The 21,633-nt window shown below is 41.8% G+C and overlaps 1 protein-coding gene across 2 annotated transcripts in view; it reads right to left on the bottom strand.

Moving 5' to 3' along the window:
- The window catches only part of PIK3R4 (phosphoinositide-3-kinase regulatory subunit 4), a 79,786-nt gene extending 58,723 nt beyond the window's left edge, over positions 1-21,063 (bottom strand). For both annotated transcript variants that reach the window (XM_049766487.1, XM_049766488.1), the window contains exons 1-4: positions 20,654-21,063; positions 18,822-19,596; positions 7,307-7,440; positions 3,088-3,670 (exon numbers count right to left, since the gene is read on the bottom strand). In XM_049766487.1, coding sequence (XP_049622444.1) covers positions 3,088-3,670; positions 7,307-7,440; positions 18,822-19,554 — 1,450 coding nt within the window. In that variant the 5' untranslated portion in view covers positions 19,555-19,596; positions 20,654-21,063. The remainder of the gene's footprint in view (positions 1-3,087; positions 3,671-7,306; positions 7,441-18,821; positions 19,597-20,653) is intronic.
- Positions 21,064-21,633: the final 570 nt, after the last annotated feature.

Consider the following 21,633-nt stretch of genomic DNA (forward strand, 5'->3'; position numbering starts at 1 on the left):
GGACTTTTTAATTTAGCATGTCTAGACTGCTCAGATGTGCAATAATTTTTCATCTCTATATAATTATCTCAAATTACAAGTTTTAATAATGAAACATAAGCAGTTTGTTGTTGACTTGGTCTTTGTGCCACACCCAGTGGTGCTCAAGCTATTTGAGCCCAGACCTCCGACATGCAAGTTATGTGCTCTATGACATCCAGTGACTTCTTCAACCCAAAATACAACTTTTTGTTTTGGTTTGGTTTGGTTCTTGGGTCACACCCAACAGTACTCATGGCTTACTCCTGGACCTGTACTCAGGAATTACTCTTGGGAGGTGTAGAGGACCATTTGGGATACTGGGGATCAAACTTGGGTTGGCCATGTACAAGGTAAACAGCATACCTGCTGTACTATGGCTCTGGCCCCAACATAGCTTTTTTTTAAAATATGAAAATAACCCAGTATTGGGGTCGGAGAGATAGCACAGCGGTGTTTGCCTTGCAAGCAGCCAACCCAGGACCTAAGGTTGTTGGTTCGAATCCTGGCATCCCATATGGTTCACCCATTCCAGGAACTATTTCTGAGCAGATAGCCAGGAGTAACCCCTGAGCACTGCCGGGTGTGGCCCAAAAACCAAAAAAAAAAAGAAAAAAGAAAATAAACCAGTATCTTGGTTGCACTGACTAACAGAAACATGGTGTAGAGCCATGAGTAAGTAAATACTGCCAGGTGTGACCCAAAAGCCAAAATAAATAAATAAAATTACAGATTAAGGTGGGGAAAATAGCTTGGAGGACTAGAGTGCATGCTTTGCATGCAAGAGGCTCAGATTAGATCCTCAGTAACACATAGTTTACCAACATCACGGTATCCAACAACATGGTTTACCAGTTGTGAGCTCCACATTCCAATACCCAATTAATGAGGTCTAATCCTCAGGAATAGACCTGAGAACCACCATCAGGTACAAATCAAAATTAAAAAAAAAAGTAAAAAAGGCAAATCAAGATGGGTTCTGGGTTACAGATTCTCAGATCATATTCCATCCCTATCAATTGTAGTTCGCTTATAATGAAATTTTTTTTTTTACATATCTACTGCATGGATTACATCAACCTCACAGACCCATTTTCACACTCAACTGACCACTTCCTTTTTTGGGTTTTGGTTGGGTTTTTTTGTTTGTTTTGGAGCTACACTCGGTGGCGCTCAGGGGTTACTCATAGCTCTATGCTCAGAAATTGCTCCTAGCAGGCTCGGGGGACCATATGGGATACCGGAGATCAAACCTGGTTCCATTCCAGGTCGGCTGCATACAAGGCAAATGCCCTAGCACTGTGCTATCACTCTAGCCCCTCAACTGACCACACCTAAATGGCCTCACAAGTCTAAAGTCAGTGAAGCCTTCAAGAGCATTAGCCATGCTTCTATAGAGGTCTACATTCACTCCTTTCTTTCTCATAACCCAAGACTATCTGATAATCCTTAGCACTATGAAAATACCTATATACTTCTATGATCATACTTGCTATCAAGCCAACCTGCTCTTTGCTTATTCTTTCTTCCAATTTTATTCTTATCTTCATTCTTCTTTCCCATTTCTATGCTTAAGATGAGCATATGGGTCAAAAATCCAACTTCTCTTCAAAGCGTACAGCACAGACCAAAGGTTAGCTTACAGGTTTATCACCTGTACGCCTCTAAAACAGTGAATCTGCTCTTTGTTTATTCTTTCTTCCAATTTTATTCTTATCTTCATTCTTCTTTCCCATTTCTATGCTTAAGATGAGCATAGAATCCATACTTTTCTTCAAAGCGAACAGCACAGACCAAAGGTTAGCTTGCAGGTTTATCACCTGTAAACCTCTAAAACTGTGATACATCTCAAATAGTTGAGGTTAGAAAAAGCAATAATTTTCTGCATCTTGATGACATTGATCCCCATTCAAGTTCAACCTTACTTTGAATACAAAAATTATTTTATTCCAAGTAAGCAATATGTTAATACCCTGCTCAGCCTAAAGATGGGAGAATTCTGGACTCTTTCTGTTAAGGTAAGCCAAATTCTAGATGACTGTCCCCATTGTAGTGAACATATCTTTATTTTAAAAAAAGTCTCTTGCTTTTCTGAGAACTTCTAAAATCTGAAAAGCACTAAGTTTACTTTCCTATCTAAATTCATAAATCACAATATTCTCAAAAGTTGATAACAAGCTATTCAATTTATACTATTTATATCATATTATTTATCTATATCTATCATGTATTCATCTCAAAGTATTTAAAAATTATAATAAGGGGCCAGATAGATAGCATGGAGGTAAGGCATTTGCCTTTCATGTGAAAGGATGATGGTTCAAATCTAGGCATCCCATATGGTCCCCCAAGCCTGCCAGGAGCAATTTCTGAGTGTAGAGCCAGGAGCATTGCCGGGTGTGACCCCCCCCCCCAAAAAAAAATATATATATATAAAATAAAAGAAATTTAAAATTCTATTTTAATAATCCTTGTAACTTGAGGGGTAGTGTCCTGATACACAGCTGGTTTTTCATTAAACAGAGTAATTTTTTTATAAGAGTGATTTTTTTAACTTTATTGATTGATTGCTTTTTATATTGATTGATTGCTTTTTAGGCCACACCCAGCAGTGCTCAGGGGTTACTTCTGGCTCTGCACTCAGAAAGCACCCCTGGAAAGCTGGAGAACCATATGGGATGCCGGGAATCAAAACGAGTCCCTCCCAGGTCAGTTGCGTGTAAGGCAAACACCCTACCACTGTGCTCTCTCTCCAGCCCCAAACAGATTAGTCTTACTACAAAATAAATATAACTCACCCAATAATATCCTAAAGTTGTCTATTATGTTCTTTTCCCTTGATAATTCTGATCACTTAAAAAATGAAAATACAAATAAAAGTTCACACAAATATTTCAGGAGTCGGGACTGGCTTTAGCTCAGTGATTCCTTTGGCAAACTTCGCTTTATAAATATTTCGGGAGTCAAAGTTCATGCTTGGAATTCTCAAAGTAATCAGAAACATGCAAAGTGTTATAATCACTAACTTCAAAACTATGAGCGGATATTGCTTAAGCAATCAATTCTTACCTGCATAGGCTAGTCTGACAATAGTAGCATCATCTTGGGCTAAGTGGGCTATGCCTGGCAAAATATATTCCGGATAGATGTTGACATCGTTTCGAGGCACCTCTTTCACAAGAGCAAGGACTTTAGTCAATGTCCTCAAGGCTTCAGCCCTGACTCTGGGAATAGAATCGTTGCTGAAATGCAAAAGATATGGAGTGATGCGATCCAAAAGAATTTCCACGCTCAATCGTGGAGCCAAATGAAGGATGAGTTCTAAAGCAGCCAGCTTGGAATCACAGTACTTGAGGGTCTGGAGGCAGGATGTTATGACAGACACCAAGATGACCAAACCATTTTCTTTAGGTTCTCCTCCTGCTTTTTCCGACAGGTCGGGTCCACAGAGATTATGAATGATGTTGCCCAAGTCTTTCCGTATTACCAAGATACGCTCATCTGCTGACAGAAACGTTTCCTTGGCAAACTGAGCCATGTAGGGCTGGAGGAAAGTGTAAAATATTTCAGGAAAGGCATTGCCACGCTGCTGCTTTAGGTAGTCCTCTGCCTCCAAACGTTTTTCTGGTTCACGGTGAATCATCTGCGTTACCTATACCAAAGGGGAATGAGAGAGATTATATTTGAGAACAGCAACATAAATCAAGTAAGAGGTACAACAAAGTCAATAAAACATATACCTTAGGAGCTGGAGAGACAGTACAGTGGTAAGGTGCTTGCCTTGCCCCAGGTTCAATCCCCAGCACCCCGTATGGTCCTGAGTTCTGCCACAGAATATGTCCTGAGCACAGTCAGGCAAGGCCCCAAAACAAAAATAAAGGACCATGCCTTAAGGATTTTCAAGATTTCCAACATTCACCTCTCAATATACTTTCAGAACCTGATTACTGAGTGTAATTAGAAAGCAAAGAACATTTCCAATGAATTTATTACATTCGTTATTAGATGGCCCACACACAAAAGGAGGGCATGCTCTTCAGCATACTCTATTTATTAAGACAAAGAAATGATAAACTAGCACTACCAAGTCAAGAATATTTGGGGGGTTTTGGACTACATCTAAAAATACTTAGGCCTTATGCTTGGCTCTGTGCTCACTGATCACTCATCGCAGTACTCAGGTAACAAATGCTGGGCAAAGTCTCAAATCAGGGTCAGCAACTTGCCAAGATCAGTACTTGAGTAGCTGTACTATCTTTCCATTCCCTTTTTTGAGCAGAAGAAAACTCAAAGAAGAACAGAATTTTCTCCAGAGAAAAATGTATATACAGAATTTTTAACTTGTACACAATTAAAAAAAAAAAAACAGAATCTATGGAATTTATTTACATGTTAGAATTTGGTTTACATCATTATAACTACATGCCTAGGGAATCTTGTGATTTAAGTGTACCTCTGGAATACAATTAAAAAGATATTTCAGGGGCAGGAGAGATAGTGCAGCACTTGCCTTGCACCCAGCTGACCCAGGTTCGATTCTCCAGTACCACCCAGGAATAATTTCTGAGCAGATATGCATAAGCATCACTGAGTGTTACCAAAATAAAAACAAATAAAAAGGCATTTCAGGGACCAAGAAACAGTATAGCAAGTGAGGCCTTGCATATAACATATTTGCCATGCACATAACACAACCTGGGTTCAATTCAGTCAATTCCTGGTACCCAATAAGATCCCCTAAACCCACCAGGAGTAATCCTTTAGTGAAGATCCAGGAGTAAGTCCTGAGTACCACCTAGTGTGGTTCCCAAAATAACCAAACAAACAAAAAAGCTATTTCAGGTGCTAAAAGAAATAGTACACAGTGGGCACTTGCCTAGCACAAGGTTGACACATTTAGCCCCCTGCAACTCAAATGGTCCCCAGAGCCCCCATTAAGAGTGATCTCTGAGCACAGAGCCAAAAGTTAAGCCCTGAGAACTAACAGGTATAGGCCCCAAAGAAAAAAGCGGGGGCCAGAGAGGTAGCATGGAGGTAGGGCATTTGCCTTGCATACAGAAGGATGGTGGCTCGAATCCCAGCATCCCATATGGTGCCCCCAGCCTGTCAGGAGCAATTTCTGAGCATAGAGCCAGGAGTGACCCCTGAGCACTGCCGGATGTGACCCAAAAAAGAAAAAAAGACATAAAAGAAAAAAGGGGCTGGAAAGATAACACAGTGGTAAGGCGTTTGCCTTGCATGCATCTGACCCAGGACGGACTGCAGTTGGATCCCCGGAGTCCCATATGGTCCCCCAAGCTAGGAGCGATTTCTGAGCAGAGAGCCAGGAGTAACCCCTGAGCACCACTACCAGGTGTGGCCCAAAAGCAAACAAAAATAAAAATAAAGAAAAGAAAAAAGTATTTCTAAGAATTAAACTTTCAAATCATGTGAAAGGAATTTAAATCCTACAAACACCATAAATGGTTATATCTGGACCAGAGTGACAGCACAGTGGACAGAGATTTTGCCTTGCACACAGCAGATCTGCTTGATCCCCAGCGTCACATATGCTCCCTGAGCACCGTCAGGAATGAACCCTGAGCACAGAGCCAAAAGTAACCAGAGGCCAGAGCAGTGTCACAAGAGGCAGGGTGTTTGCCTTGCACATGCTAACCTAGGACGGAGCGAAGTTCGATTCCCCGGCATACCATATGATCCCCCAAGCCAGAAGCAATTTCTGCGCACATAGCCAGGAAGAACCCCTGAGCATCACCGGGTGTGGCCCAAAAACAACAACTAAAAAGTAACCTGAGTACCGCCAGGTGTGACCCAAAAAACAAAAATAAAAAAAAATTGGTTATATCTACCTTAAATGTATCTTCTTTTAACATGATTTTTCCATCATATGAAAAGATTTTTTTCCCAGTCTACAGAATAGGATTATATAGTCCCTAAACTATTACAGTACATTTATCATCACTTAAAAATTCAAAATGTTTTAGAATATTTGTTATATTTCTTTTGTGAGTTTATATTCTAAATAAAAGGCTAGCATTAAAATCAGGGGACTCAAATATACTATAAATAAGAAAAGGAAGTTCAGGGACCGGAGCTATTGCAGGTACGGCATTTGCCTTAATAGTGGTTGGCCTATGCAATCTCTGGCACCCCATATAGGCCCTGGAGCACAGCCAGATGTGATTTCTGAGTACAGAGCAAGGAGTGATCCCTAGTATCACCAGGTTTAGCCAAAAAACAAGCAAACAAACAAAAAGGGCAATTTAGTAGAACTGCTTTTACATTTTCATGAAACATTTAAAATTAGTCAAATTCATTCCTTTTACAGGTAATATAGTCTTGGGATAGTTAAATACAGTGGGTAGGGCTCTTGCCTTGCATATAGCCAACTCTGATTCAATCACTAGTACCTCAGAACCTCAGGGCTAGGCCCTAAGAATGACTGAGTATGGCCCCCCGAAAAATGAATTTAGCTATTGTAACAGGACAAATAAGCAACACACCAAGGACAATCAGATACACCAATTCTAATTCTGTTCAATGCTTATAAGCTAAATCATCTTAGCTTTATTAATATTTGTTAAGAAAAACTTTAACATGTTACATATTTCCCTATCAACTGAAGACTAGTTTGCAACTACTGGTTTGAATATCTAAAAAGGTACTCAAATTTTAATTTTAATTAGATACCTTTCCGTGACTCAAGCATTAATTACTATACTTAATTAAAACAATAATATGGGTATAAGGCTTATGTTACCTCCCACAGAGGTCTTCACATGGATTCTGCTAGACTGATGCATGATTTTATTACCCCTCTTCCAGAACTACTCTCAGGATCAAGGCAGTTTCGCAAAGCTATTTGCTTCTGAGTTAAATGGTCCTCTACTGCAGTTTTATATTCAAATCTGTAACTCCTGTTTCCTTTGTTTTAAATATAAATCTTTTTCATTTCTTTCTAGCTAATTATCACTTCTTTATCTCCTTCTAAATCAGTCCAAAGCAGATCTGTAGATTATAATGTGAGAGAGAGAGAGAGAGTGAAAGAGAGATAAACAGAGAGAAAAACAAAGACAGAAAAAAACAAAGACAGAGATATGAAACTGAGTCAAATGAATTCTGTAATCTGAAAAGGCAAAAAATGTCTAAGTAAAAACAAAAAGTTGTTGGATTAGTTTTAAGGCTTTATTCCTTTGGTCCAAATTCATAACATTCCAAAGAGCTGATTAGTACAAAGTGAGAGCATAATTCTATTTAAAACTATGGCAAAGATTTGTAGCATAGTTACCAATTCTCTGATACTGCAATCTTCAATTTTATTTAGCACTTGTTCAGGAAAAAACTGTCCATTTCTATAAGCCAAAAGCTGAGAGAGATCAAACAGTGGTACACCTTCTGTAAAAAGTTCAGCTATTACACAACCTGAAAAACAGATATAATTCCATTAATGAATGAAATGTACGATAGCATTATGGATCAAAAATTGAAACTTGAAATATAAAATCCAAAGTAAACTGAATTAAAATTTTAATGTGACATACAACTATAATCAAGCAAAAGAGAGAAAATGTCCATTGCTTAATCGGTTTCTAAATATACAAACTAAAAAAAATCTGATATCTCTATCTTAAAGAAAATTAAATTTAAAAAGTATTTCCATTCCAAAAAGGAAAACAGTTGCAATGAATCATTACCTGAAATGCATTTAGTCTTAATGAGATCCTTAAATAGGGCCAGGGCTATATGCAATAGCACTTACACTGCATGTGCCCCTCTCCACAAAGGGAGACAGAGACAGATAGAGAAATGGGGGGGGGGGGGTGTAGAGAAAGAGAGACAGAGACAGAGACAAAGACGGAGAGACAGAGAGAGAAATAGAGAGTGGGAAAGGAGAGAGACAGAGACAGAAAGGAGAGAGTGAGAGAGAGAGAAAGAGAGAGAGAAGGAGAGAGAGAGAGAGAGAAGGAGAGAGAGAGAGAGAGAGAGAGAGAGAGAGAGAGAGAGAGAGAGAGAGAGAGAGAGAGAATCTGACCTGGTTTTAATCCCTAGCATCCCATATGGTCCCCTGAGCCTGCCAGGAGTGATTTCTGAGCACAGATACAGGAATAAACCCTGAGTACTGCTGGGGCTGGTTCAAAAACAAAAATATTCATAAGTAGAAAGTAAAGCTATCCAAATAACTAACATATGAAAGAAAAGTGAAAATATTTTTAAGATTATGAAAGTGAAAACTAGGGGTCTAAGATAGCATGGAGGTGAGGTGTTTGCCTTGCATGCAGAAGGATGGTGGTTCAAAACCCAGCATCCCATATGGTCCCCCGAGCCTGCCAGGAGTGATTTCTGAACCTAGAGCCAGGAGTACCCCTGAGCGCTGCCGGGTGTGACCCACCCCCAAAAAATAAAATAAAATAAAGTGAAAACTGGTGGGAATGTTGTCTGATTCGGTCTCTAAGGAAAACAGAATGGAGATTTTCCAAAGCAGTAAGAACAGAGCTTCAGGGGTCAGAGAGATAGCACAGCGGTAGGGCATTTGCCTTGCACGCAGCCGACCCAGGACAGACAGTGGTTTAAATCTGGCATCCCATATGGTCCCCTAAGCCTGCCAGGAGCGATTTCTGAGCACAGAGCCAGGAGTATCCTGGATCAGGAGTATCCCTGATCTCCACCGGGTATGACCCAAAAACCTCAATAAATAAATAAAAATAAATTAAAAAACACAATAGGATTAAAGTGTCATTGCAAGCCTAAAAAAATCTCTTAGAAACAATAAACCAAGCTACAATCTATAATATTTATCTATGCAAGAAACTAAAAGAGTAAGAAATTAAAAAGACAAGTCCATTTTTTGTTTTATTTTTCTATGGGGGCCACGCCAGCAGTGTTCAGGAGCTATTTGTTCAGGAGCAAACTGGTAGCACCTGGTGAACTAGATAAGGTACCAGGAATTGTCACAGGATCTGCCCATACGAGGCAAGTAAGTGATCATAACTCCTGTACTATCTCTCTGGCCCAAAAATATTCATTCTAAAATACATCACTTTATGTGTCCACATACTTAAATGAGTTTGAACAAAAGATGTGAAATACTTGCACGGCAAAAATTATTCAAGTCACTACTGAAGGGGATAGAAATGAAAACATCCTATGTTCATGATTAGAACAGTCATAGATTTTCACTCTGGACAAAAACTGGGTGCTGACCAGTAGTATTATCTGGCATTGTTCCTGTCTGCATAGGCACATTAAAATGGGAAAATCTGGGCCAGAACAGTGGTGTAAGCCGTAAGGCATCTATTTTGTGTGCACTAGCCTAGAACAGACTGCAGTTCAATCCCCTGGAGTCCCATATGGTCCCCCAAGCCAAGAGCGATTTCTGAGCACATAGCCAGGAGTAACCCCTGAGCATCACCGGGTGTGACCCAAAAACTAAATAAATAAATAAATTTTATATATATATATATATATATATAAATATAATGGGAAAATCTTGCATATAGAAAGTTCTTATGTAGTAGGGATAAGAACTCATAAATTGTATAGTGCAGGGTGCCTTTTACCCTGAACACTTTTCATAGTGAATCCACTTAGGCCTCAATTGATCAGACATCTATGGATGTCCAACCCCAAACCTTGAACCCCATCTTTGGAACAAACAGGGTTTTCTGCACCAGCTACCAAGAAACAACCTTCCACCCAGAGGCCCTAATGTCCCCCTGGCATTGACTTGCTCCAGAGTGGGTCCATATGACAGCCAAAACTAGGAAACAGTAACAACTAGGTAACTAGGAAACAATTAGGAAACAGTAACAACTTGCTTTTAGGGCATGTTTCCCTGCCTTGCCACCTAACACTGAGAGGAAATCAAAAGACACTCCATGACACCCTGGCTTCAAAATAGGATCTGTGCAAAAACCAAGATCTCTAATTACAGAAACCTGACTGCAACAACCATGATTAAGAACTTTTCTTGGGACCATGAAGAAAGACCTTGAGATTGGACAATTAGTATGCCCAGAGCCTACAGTTGGTCTTATGACAGGATGCTTTCATGGGTAGGGACACCCTGTTTTTTAGGCCAACGGTTATTTCCTTTCTAATTTCTCCCAATGTTTCCTGCACCTATACAAAAAAAAAAAAAAAAAAAGACCCTGCCACCTCTACCTCCACCCTCCTTTTTTTTTTTTTTTTTTTTTTTTTTGGTTTTTGAGCCACACCTGGCGATGATCAGGGGTTACTCCTGGCTGTCTGCTCAGAAATAGCTCCTGGCAGGCACGGGGGACCATATGGGACACCGGGATTTGAACCAACCACCTTTGGTCCTGGATCGGCTGCTTGCAAGGCAAATGCCGCTGTTCTATCTCTCCAGGCCCCACCCTCCTTTTTTTTTTTTATTTTATTTTTATCTTCTAAATAGGGGCTCCCGCTTTTTTCCTAGAACCTTGGGGCATGAATTACTTTGTTTTACCTCATATTTCTGCATTTTTCTACAAATTGAGAGAAATAAAAAGAGGATGGGGGCCAGGGACCAAGTGGTCTCAGGTGCAGTGGTAGAGATAAAAAGGTCAGAAATAAATACCCAAGTCGAAGCCAACAACAATAGATCAAGAGACCCAAACTATAACAATCTAAACTTAAAAAAGGCCTGTTACACTGGCAGGCAACGTCTAAAGGTGGACTTATAGGATGCACGCTAGGAACTCTTGGGAACTCTTGATTTCTGTGCTCAGAAATCACTCCTGGTAGACTCTGGGACCATATGCAATGAGGGGGATTGAACCCGGGCCGGTTGCGTGCAAAACAAATACCTGACCAACTGTGCTATTTCTCCAGCTCCCCTCAAAAAAATTTTTTTTTGGTTTTTGGCTCACACCTGAAAGCTCAGGGGTTACTCCTGGCTCTGCACTCAGAAATCACCTCTGGCAGGCTCAGAGGATCATATGGATTGCCAGAAATAGAACCGAGGTCTGTCGGGTTGACCGCATGCAAAGCAAACACCCTACCACTGTGCTATCACTCCGCCCCCCCCCCACCAAATTTTTTTAATTCTGTATCTGTGATTCAATTAAAAAATTAAAAAATGTCATGAATTAGGATATAGATAATACATGGATAAGGATAGTACATGGATATCTGCGAGCAGTTCTACTAAGTACAAATAACCTTAATCAACTTCCAAGAAAATGAAAGACAAACTCAAATGAAGAACATCTGAGTATTTATTGAAATAACAAAAGGTCGTGGTAGCACTTATACAAAACGCATGAAACTGGCCAAAAAAAAACACAAAAAGGCAAGGAAAAAATGCATGGAAAAACTGGATGAAAGCTGTGTAAGATCTATACTTCCAAGTAAGATACCAATGCCTATAAATGATTCTGAAGCAATACTATTGATGACATTTAAATGGTCACTAGTAGGGCATGAGAAATAGTATGATGTGTTTGCCTAGTATATAGCAACCCTATTTTAATATCCAGCAATATATGTACCCTCTTAAGCATAGCCAGCATTGTCCCTCATCACCACCAAAAAACAGAGACAAGAGTCCCTAAGCACTGGTGGGGCCCAACATACCACCCTCCCAACTCTACCCCTAGACCAAATCATAATGTTCAAAATTAAATGTCACTACTTGGAGAAGCTATGTTAAATATTCTTCACTATTTTTGCAATTTCCACGAGTCAAATGGACAAAAAAATTAAAAGCCTGAAGTTTTTGTTTTTTAGTTTTGATTTTCTGAGCAATACCTGGTGATGCTCAAGGCTTAGTCCTGGCTCTCTCTACACTCAGAAATCATTCTTACAGTGCTCAGGGGACCATAGAGATGCTGGGGATCAAAACCAGGTTTCAGCTGCATGCAAGGCAAGAGCCTTAATCCCTGTGCTACCTCTCTAAATTAAACAATTTGATGAAAATTGTATTCTTCAAAACGTATCAATATCTGATTGACAAAGAAAATTAATAGAAGTATTCCAGATGAATGGACACTAGGGACATGATGGCAGGGGCATGAGCACCAAATGCAATACCTTAGATTCGGTCCTGTCCAGGAATAGAGCGCTTGCTAAGAGGAGTATTATTAAATAGGCAATTAGAATAAAAAGCATAAAGGTGGGCCAAAGTGATAGTACAGTGGGTAGGAAGTTTGCCTTGTACATGGCCGACCTGAGTTTAATTCCTGGCATCCTATATGGTCCCCCGAGTCTGCCAGGAGTGATTTCTGAGTGCAGAGTCAGGAGTAACCTTTCAGGACCACTGGGTTTGGCCCGAAAACAAAAACAAACAAAATTATAAAGAACTGATATGTGAGGCCGGCGTGGTGGTGCTAGAGGTAAGGTGTCTGCCTTGTGAGCGCTAGCCTAGGACGGACCACAGTTCGATCCTCTGGCATCCCGTATGGTCCCCCTAGCCAGGAGTAACCCCTGAGCATCATCCAAAAACCAAAAACCAAAAAAAAAAAAAAAAAACCTGATATGTGCAACATAGTTAGACTATTCTTAATCTTGGGAAACACACACAAGAATTTAGGCACAAAGTACCTTAATGTATATAACCTACTCAAAAGAAAAATATATTGTGGTCAAGGTGAAAAGTGATAAGAAAGCTAAAAATGATAAAATAAATGGAGCATTAAGTTTGTGTAGATAGCACAGCAATAGCACAGCGGTAAGGCACTTGCCTTGCATGCAGCCAACACAGGGCAGACTACAGTTTGAATCCCAGCATCCAATATTGTCCCTTGAGCCTGACAGGAGTGACATCTGAGCAGAGTCAGGAGTAAACCCTGAGCACCGCTGTGTGTGACCCAAAAAAAAGTTCATGTTGATAATAAACATAAAGGTGCTCTCTATATAAATTTTGTTATTGCAAGTATGACAATTTTTTAAGTTTTGAGATCATTTCCAAATAAAATTAAAAGTATAACTACATGTGACCATTTACAACAAAAAGGGTATTTCGGGTTGAAGCATTCCTCCAACCTCTCTTAATGCCTAACCCCTTAGAACGTGACTATTACTTGGGGTCAGAGCCTTTCAAAAGGCAATTAAGGTAATGAAAGCCGTAAGATGGGGTCTTGCTCCATTCTAGTTGGTGTCCTTCTAAAAAGAGATATAAAGATGGGGTGAGTGTGAGACTGAAAAGATGGAGAGATAGTATAGCAGGTAGGGCTCTTGCCTTGCCATCATCCAACCAAGGTTCAATCCTTGCCATTCCATATGGTCTCCAGAGCCCCACCAGGAGTGATCTTTGAGCAGCCAGGAGTAAGCCTTGAGGGACCAGAGTGATGGCGCAGCCTTGCACATGACTGACCCAGGACGGACATAGGATCGATCCCCAGCGTCCCATATGATCCCCCAAGCCAGGAGGGATTTCTGGCGGCATAGGCAGGAGTAATCTTGAGTGTCACTGGGTGTGGCCCAAAAAATCAAAACCAAATAAAAAGGAGTAAGCCCTGAGTACATCTAGGTATGGCCAAATACACACACACACACACACACACACACACACACACACACACACACACACACACACACAAAATAAGCAGGGAAAGAGGAAAGGTAAATGGGGGCCCAGAAGCAGAGTCTCTGGCCTTGAAAACATGGGGCACAGAGTTTGATTCTACCCAAATGTATCAGACATGGCTTAGGCAATTTCATTATCTGGACACCCCCACACACACTCCCACCAGTACTGCAAGCGTGTGTTCTCTGAAATACATCTGTGAACACCACCTCAACCCCCAGTGAGCAACATAAGCAGACTAAGCAACAACTCATCACCTACCACCACTCAAGAACTAAAGGGTGTGAGTTCCACCCAGTGTCCCAACAACAGCACCAGAGCAGAGAGAAAAAGAGACACCAGCAACTCTGGTGGCTCCTTGTTCTTACTGGATTTCCAGTTTCTGGGAACATTCTAGAAGGCAGAAGGAATGAATATTCTGGAAGGCAGAACGAATGGGGCATTGTCATGGTAGCCCTAGCAGACAAATACAGAAGGGAAGCCGTTGAGTTTTCTTTTCTTTTTTTTGGTTTTTGGTTTTTGAGCCACACCTGGCGGTGCTCAGGAGTTACTCCTCACTATCTGCTCAGAAATAGCTCCTGGCAGGCACGGGGAACCATATGGGACACCGGGATTCGAACCAACCACCTTTGGTCCTGGATCGGCTGCATGCAAGGCAAACGCCGCTGTGCTATCTCTCCGGTCCCGCCGGGAGTTTTCTTCTTACAATTTCTTGAATATCATTTCAAAAGGGGTCTTCCTAGGAAGAGTTTTTCCTTAAACTTCAAGCTGTGTCTCTCATCTCTAAGCTGTCCTTGTCATTTGGAGCTCAGCTCAATGTCCCTTCCTCAGAGAGGATTCTCTGACCATTACTCTGAAGTTATTCCCTACCAACCTTTGTCATAGACATAAAATTTAGGTGTCACAAAATGTATCACTAATTAAAGTCATCTTTCTAACTTCCTTTTCTATTGGATTCCTAACCTAGTAGAATACAAACTCCATGAAGATGACAACTTTGTCTAACTAGTAACTATGTTTCCCACATCATAGAAGCTCAAGTAATTTTCTAGCAAGTGAATGAAAGATCTCTGGCATAAAAGATTTCTGAATGAAAATTTTCTGGCATCATATATACATATATGATATATATATATATCATATACATATATATATATACATATATGGTTACAACCAGACAGATTATATACATTCCTCTCAATCTGGCAGTCAGGAACCATAGTTTTCCAAGAGGAAAAGTCAAAATAAACAGTTTAAATCTTAAATCACATCTTAAGAGGGGCCAGAGAGATAGCATGGAGATAGGGTGTTTGCTTTGCATGCAGAAGGATGGTGGTTCAAATCCTAGCATCTCACATGGTCCCCTGAGCCTACCAGAAGCGATTTCTGAGCATAGAGCCAGGAGTAACCCCAGAGCGCTGCTGGGTGTAATCCCCCAAAAAAAGCAAAACAAAACATCTTAAGAGCCCTGAACCCAAACATCAGATCCCATCCAGTTTGTCTGTTTTTTGTTGTTTTTTTGTTTTTGTTTTTGTTTGTTTTTTTTTTTTTGGTTTTTGGGTCACACTCAGCAGCACTCAGGATTGACGCCTGGTTCTGACTCAGAAATCAATCATTTCTAGCAGGCTTGGAGGACCATATGGGATGCCAGGATTCGAACCACTGTACGTCCTGGATCGGCTGCGTGCAAGGCAAACACCCTACTGCTGTGCTATCTCTCTGGCCCCCAGCCACATATTTTAAAGGAATGAAAAAGCCTATCTCCAGGCAAAACAACACATAGCTCTCACATTTGAAAAAACAAAGACTAAGAATTTTGCTAAAGTTTACAAAACTATAATGTAGGGACCAATAAAATTCTTCACATAGGGGCCGGAGTAGTGGCACAGTGGTAAGGCGTTTGCCTTGCCTGCGCTAGCCTAGGATGGACCCCGGTTTGTACCCAGCATCCATATAGTCCCCCAAGCCAGGAGCGATTTCTGAGCACATAGCCAGGAGTAACCCCTGAGCATCACCAGGTGTGGCCCAAAAATAAAGCAAAACAAAAAAATTTCTTCACATCTTGAAATCTTAAGACTATAACAAACTCCAGTTATAAGAGTCATTCAAGGGCCCGGAGAGATAGTGTTTGCCTTGCAAGCAGCCGATCCAGGACCAAAGGTGGTTGGTTCGAATTCCGGTGTCCCATATGGTCCCCCGTGCCTGCCAAGAGCTATTTCTGAGCAGACAGCCAAGAGTAACCCCTGAGCACCGCCGGGTGTGGCCCAAAACCCAAAAAAAAAAAAAAAAAAAAAGAAAGCACAGCTGCACACAGGAAACATACCTGGTGGGGTTCAGGAGATCAGATCATTCAGTGTGCCAGGGATCAAACACAGGTTAACCATTTTCTTTTTTGTTTTGTTTTGTTTTGTGGGGGCCACACCAGATGACGCTCAGGGGTTACTCCTGCTATGCGTTCAGAAATCGCTCCTGGTTTGGGGGACCACATGGGATGCCAGGGGATCAAACCGAGGTCCGTCCTAGGCTAGCATGGGCAAGACAGACGCCTTACTGCTTGAGCCACCGCTCTAGTCCCATGGTTAACCATCTTCATGACAAGCAACTTCCTGGAAAACTATCTCTCTGGTGATAACATTCTAAGTCAAGGAAGTGTTCATACAACAGCAAGTAAAGTTGGATCAAGAAAAATTTAGACAAGTTCACTGATGAAAATTGCTGGTACTTTGTTGGGTTAACAAACATCCTATCCGCTGTGCTATTGCTGCAGACCTACTACTAGAAAATTTTGAAGTGTTGCATAGCACACAAGTGGCTTTGTAGTTCAGTGGTTATAGATCTGAAACTAATTTGGTGACTTGGCAGTTTGATAAAGTTAAGGTATAGAGTTGGCCCATTTCTGTCAGAGGTGTGGCTTTGAGCTACAATGGTACATTCAGAGGGGAATCTGACCCCAAACATTCTGGGAATTCTGGACCAGGGTACCTGAGAAGTATCATAAACATTATTTTCTTTTTTTTGTTTGAGTTTTTTTTGTCTTGTTTTGTTTTTTTAATTTTTGGACCACACCTGGCAGTGCTCAGAAATTGCTCTTGGGAGGCATGGGGGACCATGTGGGATGCAAGAGATCAAACTCAGGTTTGTCCTTGGCCACCACCACATGCAAGGCAAAAGCCCTACCGCAGTGTTACCTCTCCCGCTCCGACCATTATTTTCTTTTGGAGCTTGATAGAGGAGTTGAGCTGTTTTTCCACCCGGAAAAAAAAATTTGCTGGTACTTTGGCCACAAGCATAGCTGAGAGAATTCACTGCTTCACCTATATCCCCTGAACCAGAAAACCAAACCAAAAAAAAAAAAGAAATGTGATTAACGTATTACATTTCTAATGTTATATGTACAGTTTGGAAGGGAAAACACTCCTCAGGATTATCTGAGGACAGGACTAGAAAGCTGATGACCAAAAAAGATACAATCCGTGCAGAAATTGTTATTTACTTCCCTAGATAAAATACTAGGGGCCAGTGGCTGGGCGGTGGCGCTAGAAGTAAGGTGCCTGCCTTGCCTGTACTAGCCTTGGACGGACCACGGTTCGATCCCCCCGTATTCCATATGGTCCCCCAAGCCAGGAGCGACTTCTGAGCGCATAGCCAGGAGTAACCCCTGAGCGTCACGGGTGTGGCCCAAAAACAAAAACAAAAAAAACAAAACAAAACAAAAAAAAAATACTAGGGGCCTGAGCAATAGCACTATGGGTATGGCGTTTGCCTTGCACATAGCTGACACTGGTTCGATTCCTGGCAACTCATTTGGTGTCCCCTCACCCTAACAGGAGCAACGTCTGAGCACAGAACCAGGAGTAACTCCTGAGTGCTGCCTGGTATGGCCCCAAAACCAAAAAAAGTCACTATATTCTTTTTTTTAATTAATCTAAGATACAACCAAGACTGGGCCTACACCCTATGGTAGAATGCACACTTTGTACTTTATGAGGCCCTGGATTCAATCCTAGCATCCCAAAGAAAAACATAAAATATGGGAGCTGGGAGTGAGATCCTAAGCTCACTTTCCAGCACCACCAGATTTTTTTCTTCATAGTATTATTTTTCACAGTAAGCCTACAGCCGAGAACAGATGAAATACAACCTTATAAAATGTACAAATAATGGCAATGATAAATAGCTCGCACTATGTTAATCAAGATTCCACCCTCAGCCTCTTCTCCTAGAAGTTCAGCAATAGATAATCTGAAACAATGATCCAACTTCACATAATTTATGTGTCCAACAACATGGCATTCTCACATGAAAGCAGGGCAATTTTTCCTGGAAAGGAGGCCAGTGATTTCATCAAATTCTTCATGGATATCAAAACAATTTAAGAATCATTCTTTGGGGCCCGGAGAGATAGCACAGCGGCGTTTGCCTTGCAAGCAGCCGATCCAGGACCAAAGGTTGTTGGTTCGAATCCTGGTGTCCCATATGGTCCCCCATGCCTGCCAGGAGCTATTCCTGAGCAGACAGCTCAGGTTACCCCTGAGCATCGCTGGGTATGGCCCAAAAACCAAAAAAAAAAAAAAATATCACTTCTTTAAAATATTTTTACAACTACATGGGGCCTGAGCAGTGGTGCAAGCGGTAGGGCATTTGCCTTGCACGCACTAACCTAGGACAAACCATGGTTTGGTCCCCTGAGCACAGAGTCAGAAACCAAAAAAAAAAAATTTTTTATGACTACATGTTTCCTGATTAGCTACCAAATCTTCATCTCTAACCCAAACTTTCTATCTCAATGCTTTACAATGAACCACATGTTGTCTCTAGTGCTAAAGATAGTGGTGGTGGCTGAAGAGATAGCACAGCAGTAGGGCATTTGCCTTGCAAGCCACCGACCTGGGAAGGACCTGAGTTCAATTCCCAACATCCCATATGGTCCCTGGAGCCTGCCAGGAGCAATTTCTGAGCACAGAGCCAGGAGTAACTCAAGCACCACCAGGTGTGACACACACACACACACACACACACACACACACACACAATGGTGGACACATACAGAAGAATTCGAATTATTTCTTAAACATTTGAAAAAATAAACTAATCACTCTTGCTTTTTTCATTTTCGTGACACACGGGCCCAGCAAAGGAATGCTGCAACTACATGAAACCGTCCATAAGGAAAACAACTCAGACATTTACCAAGAATTAAAGAAATGCTCAATATGCAATTTTGAAAGTGCAACATACACCTGCCCCCTTCGCAAATGTGGCCAACTCAAATAAATACCTGCTGAAAAGATATCCATCGCTCGCTTCAATTCTCCTCTTGTCCTCTGATTGCTATTTAAGTCAACAAGTGGAGTGGAAGGGTCTCGCATATGTTCTAACTCCGTGGCAAACAACCCACCATCCACAAAGCGTTCAGGGGCAATATAGCAGGTTCTCCTCCGGGAGGTATCAAAGAAATAATTGAAATCTGCGGGGTTGTCCTCTGGGAGATAAGTGGGTTTGAAACTGGCAAAATCTGTGAGGAGGACCCAATTCCAACTGGTTACCATCACATTCTCGGTCTTGATGTCCCCATGACGAACTCCGGATTTGTGTGCTTGGTCCACAGCTGTCAGAATCTGGAAAGCGATCCACCGCTTCTCAATATTATTCAGAAACGGGCGAGTACTGATGCGATCATAGAGGTTATCTCGCACGTATTGTCTGAAAAGCATGGCTGCCTTCTCAGAAGCTCTTTCTGCAGCTTTCTGAAAAGGTAAACAATTCTGGGCCGAATGCAGGCGGATTTTCAGCTCCTCCAGCTCCTGTTTATAGCTGGTTAAAGGCAACGTGGGATCCTGAATGGCAAACACCTTCACAACCACCAGGCCTTCCCGGTGCTTGGCTCGAGCCACTTTAAAGAACCGTGTGCTCCCCAGGCTCTTATCATATTCAAAATCATGAATGTCAGAGAAGTAACTCTCGACAGAAAGGATCTGAGAAGGAGCAATGCCAGCGAGCTGGTTCCCCATGATGGCAGCTGGCACCTCAGGGGTCAGGTAGCTAGGAGACACCTACCAAGAGAAGAAAAAAAAATAACCAGTGAACTGTCATTATTTAATTATTTACTATTTATTTATTTATTTATTTGGTCTCCTCAGGCCTATATCTTCATCCCTTCCCAGTGGTCCTCAAACTATGGCCTGCGGGCCACATATTGTATTTGTATCTGTTGTTTCTTCATTGCAAAATAAGATATATGCAGTGTGCATAAGAATTCGTTCATAAGTTTTGTTTTTACTATAGTCAGACCCTCCAATGGTCTGAGGGAGAGTGAACTGGACCCCTGTTTAAAAAGTTTGAGGACCCCTGCTTCAGAGCATCATATCTTGCCTTTTAGGCACATTTATCTACAATGATCTGTTATTTCATGTTGTCGTTTCTGGGAGGCTCTGCTGATAGTAGGTGGAAGCTGGAGAATGTCTGTTTTCTGAGAAATTTTTACCAATGTATTCCATATTACACTTGGGATTAGGAAGGCCACCAGTAATCTGTCCCTCTCCAACAAGTATCTACAATCTTTGGAAGAAAGACATCAATACATTAAACATTCAAAACAACCAGCTAAAATTGGGGCTGGAGTTATAACATGGAGGTAGGGCATTTGCCTTGCACACAGAAGAACAGTGATTCGAATCCTGGCATCTCATTTGGTCCCCCGAGCCTGCCAGGAGTGATTTCTGAGCGTAGAGCCAGGAATAACTCCTGAGTACAGCAGGGTGTGACCCCAAAACCAAAAAAGAACAACCAGCTAAAATAAATAACTCAGGAGTTATGTGGGGGGGGCTCCTCAGAGATCAGGTTGAGATTCCAAAATATAAAGAAATCAGTATTGACTTTGCCATTACCAGCTTACAGAAAAAGGACAGCAAGTCGTGTGGCTTTTTTGTCACAAGGAAGGAGAAGAAAACCCTGCACCTTGAAATGCTAGAACTGACCCAAAAGGCATACTAGCCAGGCAGGGATCCCCTGACTCTGGTTGTGCAAAGCAGCCAAGATGCACCCCACCAGGCCTCAGGTTGTGCAAAGCAGCAAAGATGCACCCCACCAGGCTTCCAAATCAGCATTTACCCGTGAGATCTGACCAAGTGTCACCAACTGGGTCAACTGCTCACACTGGGGTCATGATGGCGAGTCCCTTGAGGAAGGATCTGGCCTAGGAAGGGGAAGGTCAGCAGCTGCCAATCTTCTCTGAGAGGAGGGAAGTCTTCCTTGCCAAGCAGAGGGTGGAATGCGAGCGACCAGAGGGGACCCCCGAGAGGCCACAGAGGGGGACCCCTGAAGTCAATCAGGTGGATGACACACTCTGGACACCAAGGAGGATGCCCACAGGCCAGCTCCTCCTTCTCCTTCCCTTCCTGAGGCACCAAAAAAGACCCGGGTTTCCTTTCCTTCGCGCAAATCGCTGGCCTCCTGCAGGACTTCACTACGAGGAATAAATTGGGGGCATCCCAAGAAGGAGAGGGTCGCCCCACTTCCAGCTCCACCAACTCGCAGCAGCCACTGCAAACGCAGGACTCCCGGGAAAGATCACCGGCCCCCTTGACCTCATTTCCGGTTGCGAAGCGGAAGTGACGGACAAGAAGCGCTGCGATTGGGTGAGGGCTAATAAGGCCCGCCCGGGAGGCGTGGCTTAGTCCCTGTAGCTGAGAAAAGAGACCAGAGGCTCAGGAAAGTCTGCTCAGACACTCCCTTTGATGAGGAGACCCTATTCTATTATTTCTTTATTTTTTATTTCTTTATTTTTATTGCAGGACAATAAAGGAAGGGAGGGAGGGAAGAGGAATTGGATTTTCTTCTTTTTTTATTCAGAATACAGAAATAAAAAATAAAAAATAAATTTTAAAAAAAGAATACAGAAATAAAAATATGAAACAAGTCATTCAATAAGCAGAAAATGGAAACATAATTCAGCATATATTAAGCCATCAAATGCAGAATCATGAATAGATGTGTATGGAGAAAATTGGAATTACTCAGATTTAAGTTGACTGATTCTTCATACTTTATTAGTGCAACCAAAGTGTTTAATTGCTGAAAGAAGGCACTGA

The sequence above is a fragment of the Suncus etruscus genome, chromosome 20 (assembly GCF_024139225.1).
Source record: "Suncus etruscus isolate mSunEtr1 chromosome 20, mSunEtr1.pri.cur, whole genome shotgun sequence".
Classification (NCBI taxonomy): domain Eukaryota; kingdom Metazoa; phylum Chordata; class Mammalia; order Eulipotyphla; family Soricidae; genus Suncus; species Suncus etruscus.